Here is a 21,926-nt window from a genome sequence, read left to right on the forward strand (position 1 = left end):
TTCTCACTCCTGATTCAATTCACCCTTTGCCAAGTCCCGCCCGTTGTCCCGCCCCTCTTCACACCCATTGGTTGCTGTGTCTTGGTGGGACATTCGGTGGGACACTCCATCCACTACTATTTTAATTCAGTTGCTTCGTATTATTATTTTGTGTGTTCAATTCTAATTTAAAACTTGGTTTCAGTAAAATGAAGCTGCTCAGTGGCTGTATAGTGACTCAGCATGTTTTTAAATGTTTATATTTCTCCAAAGATTATGTTTTAGAAAATTCAACATAAAAAAGGCGGAATCAGGGCGGGACAAGGCAGATAGAGCCTGCTGGTTGATCAGTCAGGGACCAACCAGAAGGCTAACAAAGGGTGAATTAAATTGGTATTCCGACCTGAAAAAGAATGTTCTGTTTCCTGCTATTGAATAAACTCTCTATATAGCAATGATTGCTAGAGCTATTTAACATAGGCCTATAGCACATTGGAGACAGACCTGCCACCTGCAATGGATTATAGCTGAATCACCAATAGTTTGTTTCTCTGTTCAACTACAAATCAGAAGACACTTTAAAAGGAGCTTTCATACTCGATCACCTCAACCCAGGGCCGCTCCCCCTGGGTTGACACCAGGATGACTCACCCACATGTTCAACCCAGGTTGAAGATGGTGTATAATTGTTTATAGTTTAGAACCGCCTACCTTATAAATAGACATACAATGTGGAAGGTGAAGAAAATATTGGATGGATCATGTGAATACTGACCTCTTGGATTTTGTGCATCACTGCTCCTGCTTGGGTCACAGGTCTTGCTTCTGAATAATAAAACGCTGTTGAGATGGCAAATAGCAAAATTGATGATACTCATACATCATAAATCAAGGCAATATTATAACATAGTAGGTAAGCAGACATAATTCACATTACATTACACACACACACACACACACACACACACACACACACACACACACACACACACACACACACACACACACACACACACACACACACACACACACACACACAATGTCACGGCTGTGCCAGTGATCTGTTGTTCTGCTAACTTTCATAAATAAAGCAGCTAGCAGCTGCAGTTGTGGGTGAATCAGTATTCTATTGACAATGTGCAAGTTTGATTAATATCCATATCAGACAGCTCACCAATCAGAACAAGATTATATAATAGAATAGAATATAAGAGAATATAATACTTACCCCCTTGTTCTCACAATGAAGAACCCCAGAATTATCACAGCTATAAAACATGCAGCTGTTATACCAGCAGCCCCAGCAGCTGAGATGCCACCAGTTAGATGTGGATCTGAAAGACCTACAGTAATAATGCCCATGAAGGAGCTTAATTATAATAAGTACAAAATAAAATAATAATACGGAATGTAGGTTTTGACAGGACAACAATACAGTAATTAGTCTCACATACTGTAAGACGATCAGAGATCTCTGCGTACTTACTAATAGGTCTGGTGACATCTAGAGAACATTAAATTAAGTGGAAAGAATTCTGAGATTCGCCAATGCAAAGACTTTAGCTTGGTCCTTCATACTACATCAGGTTTGGTTTTCAAAGCAGTAGGCATACTGTAGGTTTGTTAGTGCTGGTTTTCCCTGCTGTGCAATCCCATTCCCCCAGACATATCAGGAGGAGATCTCTGATTGTCTGGCTACACAAGACTGTACACCACCGTACAGCAGTAGTTTTCTGTTTTGTCACATACCTGTAACAGTTAACACATGGTCCACTGTTTGGCTGAGTCCTGTGACATAGTTCTTAGCAGTACAGGTATACTTCCCGGAGTCAGCGCTGGTGCCAGATGGTATCACATACACAGCTTCCTGTATGTCGGTCTGAGTTCCATTGAAGAACCAGGTGAAGCTTGCACATGGTACAGACAGAGCAGAACAATAGAGCAATATGAAAGCATCAATATGTGAGGAAGTTGGTCCCACAACAGTCACCCTCTCCGGTCCATCTGCAACAAAACACAACAGTCACTCGTTTTTCTTTTTTCTTTTTTTTTGTGAGACTTACTTAAGGTGTTAGAATACGCTAAATCAAGCAGGGAAGATTAATCTCTACATTCCATTTTTTGTGTTTTTAGTGTCCCATGCGGTTGAACACATTGGATTATTTACTCACAGCTGATGAAGAGGTGTACTGGTGGACTGATTTCACTACTGGCGGGATTGAACACATGACACCTGAACGGCCCCTGGTTATAGCGGGTCACACTGACTATGGTGAGAGTGGAGCCTCCATCACTAAGGTGAACTCCCTCACTGGGTGTGACCTCAGAGCTGCCATTCAGCCACAGGTAAGAGAGGGAGGAACCAGAGGATACTGAGCAGGTGAGGACTGCTGTGTCATTTAACTCCATGTAGTTTGCTGTGTTGGGAGTTATGACTGCATCGTTGACTGGTGCTATTGATGAAAAGGATAGTGGTTTTCACTGTGCAGCAAAACATAATGCAGAGACCTCTAATTAAACAACATAGAGCCAAAAGCAATTGCAATTCAATTCAATTCAAAGGAGCTCTATTGGCATGAGAACATACGTTTACATTGCCAAAGCAAGTGTCACAAATAAAACTAGAAGAAGTGCTCTTCCGAGCACAGGTCTCCACCTGTGGACCAATCTTACATGGAATAGCCAATCAGGATGGAATATGGACAATAAGACAGATCTGTGTCGATCACATGACTGTAGAGATACTGTCTACCGATTTGCGTGATTTTTGGACAAAATCTGTAGGAGTAGTGTACAGAAATGTGTTTTGCAAACATCGGCCTCATGGTGGCGCTAGAACAGGGCCATTTGAAAAATGTGGGGCAGAGGTTCTGAATTGGCATCCAAGGAGTGTGTGTGCTCATTTTGGCAGCGACCGGGCCAACGGTGCCGGAGATTAGCTGGTAACAAACTTGGAGGACGGACGGACGGACGGACGGACGGACGGACAGGGGCGAAAACATACTCTCCCCCTGCCTTCGGCTGGTGGAGACAATAAAAACAGTTGAAAATGGGGAACATATATACAGTTGGAGGGGGTACAGCATTGTGTAAACAGAGCTGTCGCATTGTGACATTTGACATACATATATACAGGGTATAAAGCTTTTGGAACAAATAAAAGCATTATTTTTTTCTCAAAATGCATTTAAAGCTCTGTTTCATACTGTATGTGCAGTAGGTCTAGATGGCACTTGCATAAGACCCACATGTTAGACACCACATGCTGCATCCCACAAGTGACACAGCATTGGGTGAGCAATCTGCGCTCATCCTTGGTTTAAATCCTAGATTGGACTATGTACGCTACCAATTGCAGCTTTAAGCTACATGAGGCTGGTACTGTGTTTGTACCCTTGGAAAAGTTGTACTGTATGCCTAGTGTACATACTGCAATACATACTGTTTACACTGTATCATCATCATGTGCTATTGTGTAGGCCTATACAAGGACATATCTTCAAAACAGATTGACTGAAATGTCCAAGACCATATTAATCACCTGTGATGTTAATTCAATTGTATTTGGGATTTTTCCTGTGAGACAAAAACAGCACCTTTTCCAGTATGCCATGTTATGTTATAACTTTTGAAGAAAATCATTACTAGCTCACCTATGTACAAAGGCAAAAGAGCCATAAAGCCATACATTAGCAATATCCTTTCTGCCATCAGTAATCTTAAGTAAGAGTATAAGTGTCACATTTCACTGTATTCTACTGATTGATGCGAGATACGGAGACACCCAGAAATCCTTGAAGGACTTCCAGAGTGCCCCCAATATTACACAAGTAAATACACATAGAGACCATACAAGTATTGATATTTCGATCAGGCTTTAACTATTATTTTGGTAAAAAAGAAAATGTATATATAATGGTGGTCCGGGGAATATTATCAAATATTAACAACTTAATATCTCAGCATAGATTTTCCATATGACAGCATACAGTAAATAACATACTTACTGTAGATCTTCAGATTGGTCAATCCTTCCAACCTTCCTCCTCCAGCTATAACAACACTGACTCTGTATTCTCCACTGTCATTAAACGTCAAATTTCTGAGCTCCAGTGATACAGGAGATGTGTTCAAGGTGGTCCTGTTTTCATATCCTGGTCCAGTTAGAATTACATCTGTACTGGTTGACTGTATTACTACAATCAAAATACCTTCATCATTAATAAAAGTCCAATCTACAAATACAAATGGTGTATGTATTGTTGTGGTGAACATCACACTCCCTCCCAGTGTTCCATTAAGTAGATTGTGTGGCAGAACTCCTGCTCCATGGCTTAAACCTGGAGAAACAAATGTACAGGTTTAGACAGGATTCTGACAAAGAGCACATAGAACATAAAGGCTAATATAAGCTATTGGAACATTTTTTCCCCCTGCATTACAAACCATTTCTTAAAGATACAGTACCGGCAGCTGAAAATGTGTTGTTCACAAATCCATTGCTGGCCATTTATTTAATGAATTATAAAAGAGAAATCTAAAATTATTAGAAGTACTGTAGGTCATTTATTTTTACAATTAAGGACAAACAATCAGTGTACTGTAGCTACTGTACGCTTTAGGTTATGGTTGAAGTGAAAATCCTCACCTGAGAGCAATGCCAGGAAGAAGATTACCACATACATTTCCATTGTTCTTCTGTAGTATCAGGTATGTATGTTTGATGTAGCAAGGAGTAAGCTGTGTGTCAATGGGATGTAGATCCTCACAAAATATTTTAAAATAATGTAATATAAGCAAGTATAAGAGGAAGAAGTGTTTCCACGTTATTACAGTCAACAGCAGTGTAGTGCCAAGTCCCAGAAAGGATGTGTTATGATTGGCCTTCACTCTGCCATGTGTGTGCGTGCGCGCGTGTGTGTGCACGCAAGTGAAACTAGTTCATCTAAAGGCTCAGAAGCTCATCATAGTTAATAATACACTACGCAGATAGAATTATGTGTTTTTATTTCATGTAATTTTTTATATGTTCAAAACATTGATTCAAAGAAGACACCTGCTGTTGTGCTGTTGATATGATCACACAACTGGACAGTGGTCACATAGCCTATTTACTGAATTGTCTGATAGTATGGCAGGCACTTGCATACTTGTTTACTCAACTCACTAAAAGTGACCAAATTGTGAAGTTAATTAGTAACACAAAACAGAACAGGTGATAAGGCCAAAGTTATATTGTGTCCTAAAAAATTATGGCAAATCAGACAATAAAATGTGCTGCCAATGTAGCGGCTCATATTTGAGTCTTTATGGTCTGTTAATCTTTTCTTTAATCTTTGTTATGTACAGTATGAAAATGATCGTTGTCCACATCCAATCATATACTAATATTATAAAACAAGTTTTCCAAGTTCCTTATCAGCAAAATAAAATAAATAATATTTCACCTAATTCCATCAACACTATCTATTGATAAGGCCATACAATATCAATTGACATCAAGTCAAATACAAATATATTCAATCCACTACATAAATGGACAAAACCCATTTAGTATTTACCGGGTACTTGTGATAGTCATAATAAGACAGACTAGACTACAATACATTTTTGTATGGGCTATATAACAAAATGCATGTTTGCATAATAGACCCTCAACTAGGGCTTCCAGGGTTAGTCAAATCTAATGTCTGCTGTAAAGTTGCCATAACAAACTGCAAATGCCCCCTAAAAATATAAATGCCTCCAAAAACACCTCAAGGTCTACAAATGTGTCACATTTGAAGTTCCCTATCTGGGAATTTTCATCTAGGGCACTCCCCTATAAGATTTATGAGACAATAAATAAGTACTGTAACTCCTTCTGGTCACAATAGTGATTAATGTAGCTACATTGCATTGTTGTTGTTTTTTTTTTTTTGCAGATAGGAGCCAAGTTCCAAATCTGTATTGGAACTAGTGAAGTGAGCACATCAAAAAGGGATAATTCTAGAACCACTTCCCTTCACACCCACTCTCAACACAGATCAAACATATCTGCATTGATATAGTATACACATGTGCCATATGTCCTACCATTGGCAAGACAGTAGATTTCCAGCGGATTTGCAGAACGTTGAGCTTGTAGATCAGTATGTTTGCTATTTTTATGACCTTCTTTGAAGTTTAAATATACCTATGATGGTGGATTCTGCTTTCCTTGGGAATGGAGTGGTTTCTTGCCATTTGTGGGTTACTGCAAAAATATGCCCCATTTTTCATAAAGATATTAAATGCAAAACAGGGTAAGAAACAATGCATTTGCAGGAAATGTTCAGGAAAAGAGCAGTAAAGCCCAAAGACTTGAAACGGCACATCTGATTATACTGATTGTATGCTATCCTGATACTGTGACTATGAATTTCCTGCAGTTTAACAAAGCATAGAACATCTACAGATTACTTATGTACAAATATATCAGATGAGATTTTAATCGGCTGAGCTCACTATCATTCCAAAAAATATCAAAGGCCAGACTATACAAGCAAGGCAAGTTTATTATATTTCAACAACCAGGCTATTCAAAGAGCTTTACATAAAATATTAGGGATTAAGACATCAAGACACAGAGAATTAAGAGAGTGCAAAAATAAACACATTATAAAAGGCCCTAGACAATACAAATTAAAAGAAGTAAACATAACATTTATGTTCAGAAGAATGATTAAAAAACAAAATAAAAGGCAACAGCAAACAGAAAGTGTTTAGCTTTGATTTAAAAGAACAGATGAAAAGAACAGATGGTTTCCCAGTTGAAGTAAGTAATGTTTTGAGTTTTTTTCCCCCCCAAATCCTGCTGGGACATAATTAATCCTTTATTCTCAAGGTGATATGAAGGCTGACTTTGTAATTGTGTAAATGTAGCTGTTAAAATTCAGGTCAGTCCATAACTATACCAAGATATCTGTCTTTTTTTTTTTACATTACTGATAAGTTTGACCATAGTACACAGTTCCGACCCTCACCTCTGTTATAAAGTGATAACAGCATCTTATCATAAATAGTTTGATAAGTTATCAGCAATGTGGTTAATTGTCTTTACACCAATTGTCCCTTGAGGTTACAAATCAATAATTCATACACAAAACAGCAACATTGTATTATTGAAAAGATTTGAGAAGAAACATAAAAAGAAACATATCATAGACTTGATTTTTTTCCCTTTTTTAACGATTGAAAACTTTGAACAGGAAAATATATATACCAATTAAACATTAGCCAAACATGCCATGCAGGTCTGTTAACCTACAGTAGGCCTACAGTACATCATATCAACATCTACATGCTGCAGCGTAGTCCTTACAGGCGCTGTAGGGCTGCAGGGTGCAGAACGCTGGTCACCATCATGGACGCAGAACGTCACAGTGTGGAGATGAAACCCCTGCACCAGATAAGAAGAGAAGAACCGATTAATAATCACAGCTAACCGTGTGTGTGTGTGTGTGTGTGTGTGTGTGTGTGTGTGTGTGTGTGTGTGTGTGTGTGTGTGTGTGTGTGTGTGTGTGTGTGTGTGTGTGTGTGTGTGCGCGCGCGCGTGCGTGCCTAGACTAGAGCTGCTGGACAAATCGGCACCAAACTTTGTATGAAAGCCACAGAAGCACCTGATCCACCTCCACCTTTTGAAATATTTAACATTCATTTAATAACGGAAGTCAAATGGGCTCTGATCAGAGATTCACATTGGAGCCAGAGCCATGCAGTTCCCATGTGGATGCCATCAACAACATTATTCACATTTATTTAAAAGTTAGGCCACTTCTATTTTATTTCAAACAGGGCAGCCATCTTTGTTTACATAACATGTAAAACATAATGGCTGTTTTCTCATGAATGCCTGAACGGATTTCCAATCGGATTTTTTGGTTTGAAAGCTGTGAACATCCTGCACACACATGGTGCATGATATGTGCATAGGCGTGCATGATCCGTGCACTATAAATTACATGGAAGTCTATGGAGACTTCTGGCAGGATATCCTGAAAAAATGGCATTCAAAATGGCAGGAAATGAATAATTAAAACAATCAAACTTTCATCTCCATTCATCCATTTAAATAAACGTTACATAAATAGGTGACATAGTGACTAATATAAAGCACACCAACTGCAGCCTTTAATTGGCCAAAAACAACACATTGTATAATATAGAATAGAATGAGTCCAATACTGCAACCCAGTCTCAGTACCGATAACTGACATTACTCACATATCTGTTCCCTATTATGCAATACCAAGAAATCCAATTGAGCCTTACCATTAACACACGGCAATGGCCCAAGCTGGTAAACCTCCAGTGGTGTTGTAGATCCTTCCTCTGGAACGTGTGACAAAAAACAAACGAGCAAGGAACAAGGAACAGGAGAAGAAAAGAGAATTGTTACAATTGTTTTGTTATTTATATTTCATATAGATAGTGCAGAAGGGTCTCTCTCTCTCTCTCTCTCTCTCTCTCTCTCTCACACACACACACACACACACACACACACACACACACACACACACACACACACACACACACACACACACACACACACACACACCACACGCACACGCACACGCGCGCGCGCACACACACACACACACACACACACACACACACACACACACACACACACACACACACACACACACACACACACACACACGAGCGGTGCACGCGCACATGGCAGCGAAGCAAACCACCTCAGAAGCAGTAGATTTCTAATTTTGAGGTACAATGCAACCGAACAATGCTCATGACTGATATCCAGGGGGGGAAAAAAAAAACACACAATTATACTACTACATTTTAGAATCTGAATGAGTACGGATGTGACAATCAAACTTTCATCTCCATTCATCCATTTAAATAAACATTACATAAATAGGTGACATAGTGACTAATATAAAGCACACCAACTGCAGCCTTTAATTGGCCAAAAACAACACATTGTATAATATAGAATGAGTCCCAGTACTGCAACCCAGTCTCAGTACCGATAACTGACATTACTCTATCTTTTATATAGACATATTATGAATCTGTTCCCTATTATGCAATACCAAGTAATCCAATTGAACCTTACCATTAACAGACAGCTGGTGGACACTGGATTCATTTTCTTTTCCAGTAACATTATTCTTGGCTCTGCAGATGTACTTCCCACTGTCAGAAAATTGAGCTGTCTTCTTGAGCTCATGAGAATGCTCATCCAACTCTGTTTCATTGTGTATCCATTGGTAACATGGAATTGGTTCTGACTCAGCAGAACAGGTTAATATGAACTGATTTGTCTCCTCTATTACAGTAGCACCCTCGATTTGAACATTGTCCGGTCCATCTGAAACACATTAGGCTCATCATTTAATTATTCTATGTTATGGTCAAAGTTTCAGGATAATACACTAAACATGAATAATCAACACGAATCTACAAACTACAGTGTAATCATTAGACAAGAAAATAGTAGAGGTGTAAAAAAAAAAAGGAGAGTATACAGACATAGACAGACATACTCAAGGACACACAGACAGGGGTGAAAAAAAGACAGAAAGATTGATAGACAATTAACAAAATAAACAAACAAAAACAAACAAACAAATAAACAAATTCATGAATTAATTAATACATTAATCACTGGTGACACTTACAGATCACCTTCATGGGGTATTTAGCCTCCTGAAAGCTGATAGAGTTACTGACTCTGCAAGAATATTCTCCGCTGTCTGTTCTCTTCACAGCACTGAAGGACAACACTCTGTTATTGTCCTGAAGAGTAACATCACTGCTAGGGGTCAGAGGTTGGCCATCCTTCTTCCATTCTCTGCTATAGATGGTTCCATCAGCATCACAGGTCATGTTGACTGATTCGCCCTCATGAGGTTGGATTGTTGATGATGGTTTGATAATTGTACCAGATATCTTCTCTGTTGGTAAAACACAAATATGCTTTTAGGCTTTTTTGTGTGTTGTAAAACTATTAATTAACTAAGCTCATGGACAGGCCCTGTAAAAAATAAATGTTACTGTATTAATTTGTTATTCTTTATTAAGTATTGTATGTAAGGTATGAGTAGGCTAGTAGTAGTAGGAGTCAACAACTATACATACCAGTAAGACTCCCTAATCGGGAGATAAGCGACCGTTGGTGGCTTATCTCCACAAATAGGCCAAAAGTTTGTTTTACCAATTATCAAGACATACGGGCAGTTGACAGTTTGCCATGGTTACTCATTGAAGTTGAATCTCCATATATGGAGATAACCTACGCATCACACTAAGTCTGACCTCACCAGCCCATATTTGGGCATGAGCAACTTATGTCTCCATATATGGAGATATGATGACATCACACAGTCCTCAGCCGATGATGTGGCGTGATGTCATACAATACACAAACGAGCCCTACAGTATAAAGGGGCAATTCTTGCCAGGAAAGAAGCATTTCTTCGACTCAGACCTTATCGCCAGGGTTGGCTTATAGCAGCTGTCGGTAGGACCATATATGGATTCTGTTAGTGTGGATCTCCTAACAGGGCATCATCTGGGATACAATCCCTTTTATGCCCATATATGGAGATCCCTAACATAATCCCTTTCATGCCCATATATGGAGATCCCTAACAGAATCCCGTTTATGCCCATATATGGAGATCCCTAACAGCATCCCTTTTATGCCCATATATGGAGATCACTAACAGCTAACAGAATCCCTTTTATGCCCATATATGGAGATCCCTAACAGAATCCCTTTTATGCCCATATATGGAGATCCCTAACAGAATCCCTTTTATGCCCATATATGGAGATCCCTAACAGAATCCCTTTTATGCCCAGTTGGTTGCTAGGGTAAAAAAAACATGGTTGCTATGGTAAACAGTTGGTTGCTAGGGTAAACAGTTGGTTGCTAGGGTAAAACCATGGTTGCTAAGGTGGTTGCTAAGGTACACTAACAGACCAGCAACAACAGACTGTTGCCACAGCAACGTACACAAAGGTTTGTGTACACATGTGGTGTGATGTCATACTGAAGATATATGACATCACACCGTACACAAACAAAGGTGTGACGTGTGACGGACGGACGGCCGGTGGAGGTTTTGGTAGTAAACTGCTCCCTAACGGTCGCAATAATATGGAAATAATATTGTGATTACTCTTGTTTTTTTGTTCAAGTTAAGTACATTACAATAGTCATTATCAACAATTCCACAGGCACTGTAGTATAAAGCATGACTTAAGGTATCGCTGCAAGTCCTCTTTAAAAGTAAAATAGTTGTTATTGTTTTTCTTTACTTTAGTCAAATACTTATGGTGTTTAAATCATGTTTGAAAACTCGTTTGTGCTCCTTGACTTTGGATGACTTGACTGAGACTGAGAGTTGCTGTTTCCACTAGCAATGTGTCATCTTTGGAGATAAGCGACCGTAGGTCACTTATCTCCACAAATAGGGCAAAAATGTGTTTTGCCAAAATCTTCCTGATCCATGTTGATGACATGAGTGTAGACATACTGTGTAGTGATTTTCGTGATTTTAGGGCAAAATCTGTAGGAGCAGTGTCCAAAAATGTGTTTTTAAAAATCGGCCATGGAGGTGGCGCTATATGGGAGAGATTCATGTTGATGGGATGAGTGTAGACATACTGTGTACCGATTTACGTGATTTTAGGGAAAAAATTGTAGGAGCAGTGTCCAAAAATGTGTTTTGCAAGAATCGGCCTCATGGTGGCGCTAGAAGAGGGCCATGTGAGAAATGAGGGGTGGGGTCTCCGCGCCGGCAAGGTGGACGAATAGGTACCGGCCCCGGCTGTCCCGGTCGCTCCTAGCCGGAGTTACGGCATTTTATGTGAGCTGCAGTGTAGGGGGTCCTCCACTGGGGGTGCCACCACTTTTGCATCCGTTCTGGAGCACCAGGAGTCGGTGGTCCCCGGGAATTCCCCGTGAGCAGTCCCGTTGGGGTGGTCATTTGGTCAGTTTAGCACATTTGGTCATTTTTTACATCTGGGGGTCCCCCAGGGACCTGGGGGTCCCTGGAGCTCCGGGGGTCCTTGGAGGTTGTAGTTTGGCAGGTAAGGAGTGTGTGTGCAAAATTTGGCATGGATCGGGGCAACGGTTGCGGAGATATGAGCAGGGCAAGAGTGTGACGTGTGAGGTGTGACAGACAGACTGACGGACTGACGGACTCACTCACAGTTTGTGCAGGGTTTATACCAGTAAGACTCCCTAATCGGGAGATAAGCGACCGTTGGTCGCTTATCTCCACAAATAGGCCAAAAGTTTGTTTTACCAATTATTACACTCTATGTGAACATTTACATCAACAAATCCCAAGTACTATGCAGAACGACCCATTTCAAGTTTTTAATGTACAACAATATTTAGAAAATAGGTCTACAAGCTCACAATGCTACGCATTGTCCTCATCCCTTATATTCCCATAGGTTATATGGAGATCTCAGTGTTTGTCAGTCCTTGTTCATTTATGCCCATATATGGACATCTCTATATCTACTGTAACAGTCCTTGTCCCTTTATGCCCATATATGGAGATCTCTTAACTGTAAGTCCTTGTCCCTTTTATGCCCATATATGGATATTCCTGATGTCATCAGTATATGAACATATATGGGCTTTCTGATATGCCCATATATGGAGATCTCTTAACTGTAAGCCCTTGTCCCTTTTATGCCCATATATGGATATCCCTGATGTCATCCGTATATGCCCATATATGGGCTTTCTAATATGCCCATATATGGAGATCTCTGTATCTCCATATATGGGTATAAAAGGATACTTCAGGTCTGACATCAGGTTTGTTTATATTGGGTTGCTAGGTTTGACATCACAAACTCCATGGGCCATCTGACCTAGAAATCTATATTTGGGCATAGATGACTCATCGTGACCTCATCATGATTTCAATCGCTATAAAAGGACTCTCAGTGACATACACTCTCCACAGATAAAGCAGTCAACCAGCCTACCAGTCAACCCATTCTTTGATTACTTTGTACAACTAGATTAACTTTTCAATGGCATCCCCACTGGAATTGACCGAAATGTACGACAGACAAGTCTGACCTCACCAGCCCATACTTGGGCATGGACAACTTATATCTCCATATACGGAGATGGCCATATATGGAGATACGATGACATCACAGAGTCCACAGCTGATGATGTGGCGTGATGTCATACAATACACAAACAAGCCCTATATAAAGGGGCAATTCTCACCAGGGAAGAGAGCATTCCCCACTAGCTGAGTATCTTAAGATGGTTGGATGTGATGATAAGCTATAAGCTTAGTTGATCCTGGCGATAAGGTCTGAGTCGAGGAATGCTCTCTTCCCTGGTGAGAATTGCCCCTTTATATAGGGCTTGTTTGTGTATTGTATGACATCACGCCACATCATCAGCTGTGGACTCTGTGATGTCAGAGTGATGTCAGACTGATGCGGGGTGATGTCAGACTCACACGTCGACCGCACGTGTGACGTGCGGTCGACCGCACGTGTGACCGACGGACGGCCGGTGGAGGTTTTCATAGTAAACTGCTCCCTGACGGTCGCAACAAGCTGACAGTCCTCGTCCCTTATATTCCCATAGGTTATATGGAGATCTCAGTGTTTGTCAGTCCTTGTTCATTTATGCCCATATATGGACATCTCTATATCTACTGTAACAGTCCTTGTCCCTTTATGCCCATATATGGAGATCTCTTAACTGTAAGTCCTTGTCCCTTTTATGCCCATATATGGATATTCCTGATGTCATCAGTATATGAACATATATGGGCTTTCTGATATGCCCATATATGGAGATCTCTTAACTGTAAGCCCTTGTCCCTTTTATGCCCATATATGGATATCCCTGATGTCATCCGTATATGCCCATATATGGGCTTTCTAATATGCCCATATATGGAGATCTCTGTATCTCCATATATGGGTATAAAAGGATACTTCAGGTCTGACATCAGGTTTGTTTATATTGGGTTGCTAGGTTTGACATCACAAACTCTATGGGCCATCTGACCTAGAAATCTATATTTGGGCATAGATGACTCATCGTGACCTCATCACACGTCGACCGCACGTGTGACGTGCGGTCGACCGCACGTGTGACCGACGGACGGCCGGTGGAGGTTTTCATACCAGTAAGACTCCCTAATCGGGAGATAAGCGACCGTTGGTCGCTTATCTCCACAAATAGGCCAAAAGTTTGTTTTACCAATTATTACACTCTATGTGAACATTTACATCAACAAATCCCAAGTACTATGCAGAACGACCCATTTCAAGTTTTTAATGTACAACAATATTTAGAAAATAGGTCTACAAGCTGACAGTCCTCGTCCCTTATATTCCCATAGGTTATATGGAGATCTCAGTGTTTGTCAGTCCTTGTTCATTTATGCCCATATATGGACATCTCTATATCTACTGTAACAGTCCTTGTCCCTTTATGCCCATATATGGAGATCTCTTAACTGTAAGTCCTTGTCCCTTTTATGCCCATATATGGATATTCCTGATGTCATCAGTATATGAACATATATGGGCTTTCTGATATGCCCATATATGGAGATCTCTTAACTGTAAGCCCTTGTCCCTTTTATGCCCATATATGGATATCCCTGATGTCATCCGTATATGCCCATATATGGGCTTTCTAATATGCCCATATATGGAGATCTCTGTATCTCCATATATGGGTATAAAAGGATACTTCAGGTCTGACATCAGGTTTGATGTTTGGGTTGGGTTGCTAGGTTTGACATCACAAACTCTATGGGCCATCTGACCTAGAAATCTATATTTGGGCATAGATGACTCATCGTGACCTCATCACACGTCGACCGCACGTGTGACGTGCGGTCGACCGCACGTGTGACCGACGGACGGCCGGTGGAGGTTTTCATACTAAACTGCGACCTTACGGTCGCAACTAAACTGCGACCTTACGGTCGCAATAAAGCATGACTTAAGGTATCGCTGCAAGTCCTCTTTAAAAGTAAAATAGTTGTTATTGTTTTTCTTTAGTCAAATACTTATGGTGTTTAAATCATGTTTGAAAACTCGTTTGTGCTCCTTGACTTTGGATGACTTGACTGAGACTGAGAGTTGCTGTTTCCACTAGCAATGTGTCATCTTTATGTTGCACCCTATTGTGTATTGTTTTGCTCGTAGTATTTTAGTATTTTTTCATTTAATTTTTTTGTTAATGAGTGTACAGCACTTTGGTTCAGCGCTTTTGGTTTAAATCGGCTTTATAAAAAAGGGGATTGGATTGGATCGTTGTATTCCAGTTCAAACACTGAATAACTGAAAAATCAACTCAAAAGGCTTCAAAGACCTAGGCCAATGTTAAACAACAAAGGTAACATATCAAACAGTAGGCAGCATCTAGATAATGCCTACGGTTATGTACATTTTCAATTATTATTATTATTATTTTCCACTTACCCAGAACAGAAACAACTGAGACCTCAGACATGTGATATCTTAGAGTTCTGCTATTAAAGGCCTGACAGCTGTAGTTACCACTCTGACCGATCTGAATGTTCATTATAAGTTCAGGTCCAGTGAGAGGAAACAGATTTCCATTCAGAAACCAGTAAAACAGGGCAGCAGGCTTGGAGTCAGCTGAGCAGGACAGAGTGAGTGTTGACCCTTCTTCATAGTAGTCTTTTGAAGGGGAAACCGTCACCTTTGTGTTTTCTGGGCCAACTGTAGATTGTGTATAGCAGAAACCAGCAAAAGAAAAGCCACCAATAGATTATATTTGTAGTTAGTATAAACAAACATGAAGCTGTAGAAGGGCAAGTATTTACTATGCAGCTTTTAAAAATAAAGACAGAACCAACAGGACAAACTCAAAGCAACTGCAAAAAAACTAAATCTGTTTACAGTAAATTAAAGCTCCATACTCTATGGTGTCTTTGCATATAAACTGTATGACAGTGGAAGAGGTTCCAGGAACCTCCAGTGGTCCTTGAGGGGGTTCAAGTTGTGGATTGCTAAAGATTTTTAATAATTTCAAACATTCTTTAAGACATCTTAATGGGGTCCCTGGGACAAAAGCTTATAGTATAGCAGGTTCTTGACCAAATACATATACATTTGGGGGTCCTTTATATGAAAATGTTTGAAAACAACGGCATGATATGAAGTTAGACATGCATGCAGGTTATTAACTCACAGTTGATTTTGAGCTCTACTGGTGGACTGGTTTCACTACTGATGGGATTGAACACACAACACCTGAACGGTCCCTGGTCATAGCGGGTCACACTGACTATGGTGAGAGTGGAGCCTCCATCACCAAGCTGAACTCCCTCACTGGCTGTGACCTCAGAGCTGCCATTGAGCCACAGCCACAGGTAAGAGAGGGAGGAACCAGAGGACACGGAGCAGGTGAGGACTGCTGTGTCACTGAACTCCACATAGTCTGCAGCGTTGGGAGTTATGACTGCATTGGAGACTGGTGCTATTGATGAAAAAGATAATGGTTTTCACTTTGAAGCACCTCATTAAATCAAAATAGTGCATTGATTGATTGATTGAAGAATGTATTAGTAGTTTGCATTAGAAAAAAGTACAGTTTCATGACAGCACAAATCACAGGTACAAGGTCTACTAAAAGGAGATCCTAGAAAGCAAAGGCTTATTTCCACAGGAACCACACTTTATGTATCTCATATAACATTGAAAGACAGATGGATAGAACATCGCACTTTATCTAGGATAACATCAATTTCAAAAGCAGAAAAAGCATAACATCAAATACAATGGCAGAAAAAAGGGGGGGTGGGAGTGTGGGGGCTTAGTCTATTTACAAGTCATTAGTAGCAGCCGCCTGAAGGTGACTTTTCATACCAATTTTGAAGGAGGCTAGGGATTTTCTCTCCTTTAAGGCTTGCGGAAGGGCGTTCCACATGTTGGTGGTATAGCAGGAAAACGAATTAGAGCCTTGTTTAGTGTTAAATCTACGTTGATGATGATTAATGGAGCTGCCTCTGGTGTTGTGATCATGAACATCCTTGACCTTTAGGAAGTAGTTTGTCAGGTACATGGGTATCTTGGAGGTGTAGTGTATCTTGTACACCAGGCCCATTGCTAGATGCTGTACTCTGTCACAGGGGTGCAGCCAGAACAGAGAAATAGGGTGGGCCTGGCAACTTCAGGGTGGGCTCAGGGTGGGACTCTTGCGCACGCGAGAAATTTCTGGATTATTATAATTTTTTTCTGTAAATTATTAGTGTTTTTTGGGGTTAAAACGGGTGCGGGCAGCAGTATCAATGAACAATAATTAACAGGCTAATACAAAGCATTGAGTTCCCTGCTGCACTTCATCCCAACCAGTTTTCGAGTTATACTCCCAGAGCTATGGGGGCCCTACATGGGGGGGGTCATGCACGCGCGCGAAGTGCGCGAGCGCGCCCGCGAAAATTGGCGGTTTTTCGCGGTTTTGATCGCGTTTTTATCGCATTTTATTCGGGTTTCCGCAGGTTTTTTTTTGCTAAACAATCGGGAACGGCACACTACACTTTCCCTTTGCCCCTTTCCACATGCACCAGCCAGCAAGATAGTCTATATAGTAGATGGAATTCTTGGTACCAACACTCCAACAGACAGACAACACCAGTATCATATAATCATTCAGTTCCAAAAGCTTTTCAGTTATCTACTTAATTTTACACCACTGTTCTACTACAGCAAGCATTATGGTATTGCTTCCCAAACGTTTTAGCCCGTGAACCAAGAGAAACTAAACCCAAACAAGTAGAAGTGAAAATAGCCGATCTACAAGTTCACAAGGAGTCGCTTCGCGCTGCGTTGTGAACTTCTAGATCTGCTATTTTCAGGACCCATACAATGTGTCCACAACGCTAGCCAAAACAGTGTTAGCTAGCAGCATAGCATCCATCATTACTCCAACTCTAAAGCCACGACTCACTCACCAATTGTTGACTGAGTGACGATGAGACGAGCAGGACGATGTTTAATGCCTTTATAGCCTACATGGTCTTGTCTTGGTGTTCTGTTATATTCCTTTATGCCTGTGTTGTTAATTTCACCACGAGTCCATCAGGGCGCAAGATACGCACTGACGACAGAGTGGACGACCGTTAAAGGCTCGTCCTATGAAAGCCATTTCCTCTCTGCACAGAAGCGCATTTCAAAACAAGAGTCTTTATTTTATTTTTTTCATCTATACAATCGATCATTCAACATGTTTATTTTGAAATTGTCCTGGAAAATAGTAGCCAAATAGCACCTACATGCCACTGAGAGGTTACGTTTGTGTTGATGAGAGCCAGAGAGCGCAGGGGAGAAAAAAAAAAAAAAAAAAAAGAGACCCCATAGGGGTTTTTGACTATGGGGTCCCAGACTTTATCTATGGGGGCTAAGCCCCCATTGGCCCCCACATAACTCGAACCCTGATCCCAACAACACATTTACAAATATAAACACTCCCCCTCCAAACACACAGCAGCCAACTGCTGCTATAGTGGGAGAAATATGTGAAAAAGGTGTTCACTTCCGGCAGAAAGCGTGAAAATTTGCACCTAGGGGTATTTTTGTGCGCTGAATTCAAAAATTGACGGTCCCAAGCACTTTTCTCAAATTCACTATTCTCTCATTCACTTACCATAGGGTTAGGGTTAGGAAAAAAAGACCCCCCAAAAATCTTCTTTAAGTAGCATGTTAGGGGTCTATCTAGGGGGTTTTCATGTTTCTGAAACCATTTCAAGCATTTGTTTTGCACAAAAAACATTCCTTGGGGAAGAAATGGACCCCACAAACTATGGTTTAGTGATGAGTCATCACTTTTCAAAGTTTTGTTGTGTCCATTTCTCGGAAAGGAATGTTTTTCGTGCAAAACAAATGCTTGCAATGGATTCAGAATCCCGAAAAACACCTAGTTTGACCCCTCACATGCTACTTGAAGAAGATCTTTTGGGGGGTCTTTTTTCCCTAGTATGGTAAGTGAATGAGAGCCACCAGATCCCATGGGAAAAGTGCTTGGGACCGTCAATTTTTGAATTCAGCGCACAAAAATACCCCTAGGTGCAAATTTTCACGCTTTCTGCCGGAAGTGAACACATTTGCCTTTTTTTGTTACATATTTCTCCCACTACTAGTGTAAAAGATGAAATGAAGTACTGTTCATTTATTCATATTAAGCAAGATGATGATCACACAAAAAACACAACAAAAAAAACATTGTATTTAAAGAGAATTTTTTCCCTGCCAGGCCCACCCATAAAAACGCCCCTGCTCCGTTAGCTACTTTGAGCCACCCAAGACCAAAGTTCTTCCTCCAAGTTGAAATGAAGGCAACAATAATTGCGATGCGCAAAAATGATTGAAAGTTGAAGACTTGTTACTGTGGTTCCACAGTTAACAAGCTAACAAAACGTGGGTAACAAAGCATTCAGTCCTTCAGTGTTTGAAATCCAAATAAAACAATCTGCATGATAATGCAAATTCAGAAAGCAAGTGGCTTCCATTGCTGAACAAATTGCGTGATCATACACTAGACAATCATCTCTGTCAGCTACATAAGAGTGTCTATATCCTAGCCTGAAATCAGACGAATCTGCCGGTGCAAAAACAATTGCAGTGATTGAAATTGTCTGGCTATGCGAGGCTATCCATATCCTGGAGATAATTTTAAAATGTATAATCATGTACCCTAGGCAATGCAGGCATACATGAGGCAGTCATTAAGAGGTAGATGTACATACATTTGGAAGATATATGAATGAAAAGTAATGAAAGTAAAATCGTATTTTCCAAATATAATTTTATGGCTTTTGGTGTTTAAAGTTCGATACATTGATAAAGTATGTCAAAGTAAAATGAATAATTAGGTCACATAGGTGATGATGATTTGAGAAAAAAACTTTTTTTGTTTTTGTTTACATATACGTATGCGTACAGGCCAACATATGCTATAACTTGACTATTGTATGTTCACATGTGCAACCAACCAATATTTACTTCCACCTTCAATTCAAAGCTGAGCATGATTGTGCTTTTTCAAATCGGTTTAAGGTTTTTATGTTTTTATGTATGTTTAGGGGTCCAACATGGTGTGTATGTCAAAGTGAGGGTCAAATATATATAGTAGACTAGCTTGTGCTCTAAATAATGATACCAAACATTAATGTGGGTATATTAAAGGAAAATCTAAAGTAGGCAAAAACAGCCAAAGTATAGCCCAGAAGAAGAGTTTTATAATGTCAGTGATGCAAGAACTTTGAATATTATACTTACTGTAGATATTCATATTGGTAGATCCTTCCAGTTTTCCTCCTCCAGCCAGAGTAACACTGACTCTGTATTTTCCACTGTCATTGAATGTCAGCTTTCTGAGCACCAGTGATACAGGAGCTGTATTCAAGGTAATCCTGTCTTCATAGCCTGATCCTATTACAATTGCATCTGTACTAGTTGAGATTATTATTGTGGTCACAACATTTTCATAATTAATAAAAGTCCAATCTACTAATACAAATGGCGTATGTATTGTTGTGTTGAACATCACACTGCCTCCAAATGTTTCATTCAGTAGATTGTCTGGCAGAACTCCTGCTTCATGGCTTAAACCTGTAGAAAACAACTGACAGGTTTTAGGCAGGATTCTGACAAAGTGCACATGTTACATGTACTGTAGCTATTTATTGGAACCATCTTCCTGCATTACAAACCATTACATTTAAAGGTAACTGAAAATGTGCACATACAAAGTTGTTTTTGTATAGCTGGACATGTATTTAATCATTTACAAAGACAAATCTGAAAGTATTGGAAGTCGTAGGCTACTGTAAGTCATCCTATCAAACAATATAACAGCATTCATTTATTTTACCCTTTACAAACAAGGATGAAAGAATCAGCAAGTGCTGCATGTATAATGTTATTGTTATTGATGAAGTGAAAAGTCCTCACCTGAAAGCAATGCCAGGAAGAAGGTCACCACATGCATTTTCATTGTTCTTCTGTGGGTATCAGGTATGCGTGACACAGAACTGAGTATGTGTGTGTCAATGTGATGTTGATCCTCACAAAATATTTTTATATAAAAATACACAATACCGATTGAATCATGTGATGACTAAATTAGTTTTGTCATTCCTTATATCCTTTGATATCCACCATCCTTACACCCTGATACAAAGAAGACATCTGCTGTGCTATGATCAAACTGACCACATTCTGGGAGTCTATTTATTGTCTGATAGCAGAACACTTGCATTGTTTTTAAGAAACTGAGAACTGAGAATGAGTGACCTAATTGTGAAGTTATTTAGTAACAAAAAAGAAAATAAGTGATAAGGCCAAATTTTTATTGTGTCCTAAAAATGGATGACTTATTAGCGATTAGACAATACATTTGTTTTCCTTATGTACAGTAGCTGCTCTTGTGTGCATGCGTGAGTACTGTAGAGGGTTGAAGGGCAGGGTGATAAGGGCCTCCTACATTCCCTATCGTTAGAGTCGCCGGCTGTTGCCCACTGTTAAAACGTAGGCACTGCAGAGCCAGAGAGGCTGCACACATGGGCCCATTTTAGAATCAAGGCCGCAGAGAGTTTGGGGACTGCAGGCAGTGTGCGTGTGTGTGTCTGGGCATCTCATCCACAGAGTATGCCGAGGTCAGGGCAAACAGCAGAACCAGAGGAGGGACGTCATCCCCTCCTACCTACGACGAGCACAATGCCAACGGCCACTTTGTCTACTCTCAAGTTCGGAAGTAAAGACTATCTCAAATGCAGCCTTGCAATTGTGTTACTGTCAGCCGATGTGGGCCATGGCCCATGCAGAGAGATATCTACACCCAAAAGTTCTGTTCCCTTCAAGGGGAAACCTTGAGTTTAGCTGACAGATAATACAAGCATGTTAGCAGTGAACTT

General features: G+C 40.3%; 1 protein-coding gene across 1 annotated transcript; it reads right to left on the reverse strand.

Annotated features, from left to right (window-relative positions):
• Nucleotides 1-1,720: 1,720 nt before the first annotated feature.
• LOC308297511 (cell adhesion molecule CEACAM5-like) lies at nucleotides 1,721-21,001 on the reverse strand (the record flags this gene model as incomplete). Its single annotated transcript, XM_080740935.1, has 7 exons — nucleotides 1,721-1,983; nucleotides 2,151-2,432; nucleotides 7,301-7,351; nucleotides 9,648-9,923; nucleotides 15,469-15,732; nucleotides 16,205-16,492; nucleotides 20,965-21,001. 7 exons carry the CDS (start codon nucleotides 20,999-21,001, stop codon nucleotides 1,721-1,723), a joined length of 1,461 nt encoding a protein of 486 aa, XP_080597061.1.
• Between the last annotated feature and the right edge of the window lie 925 nt (nucleotides 21,002-21,926).

This window comes from Nannobrachium achirus (genome assembly GCF_963921795.1).
Source record: "Nannobrachium achirus genome assembly, chromosome: 2".
NCBI classification, from domain to species: Eukaryota; Metazoa; Chordata; class Actinopteri; order Myctophiformes; family Myctophidae; genus Nannobrachium; species Nannobrachium achirus.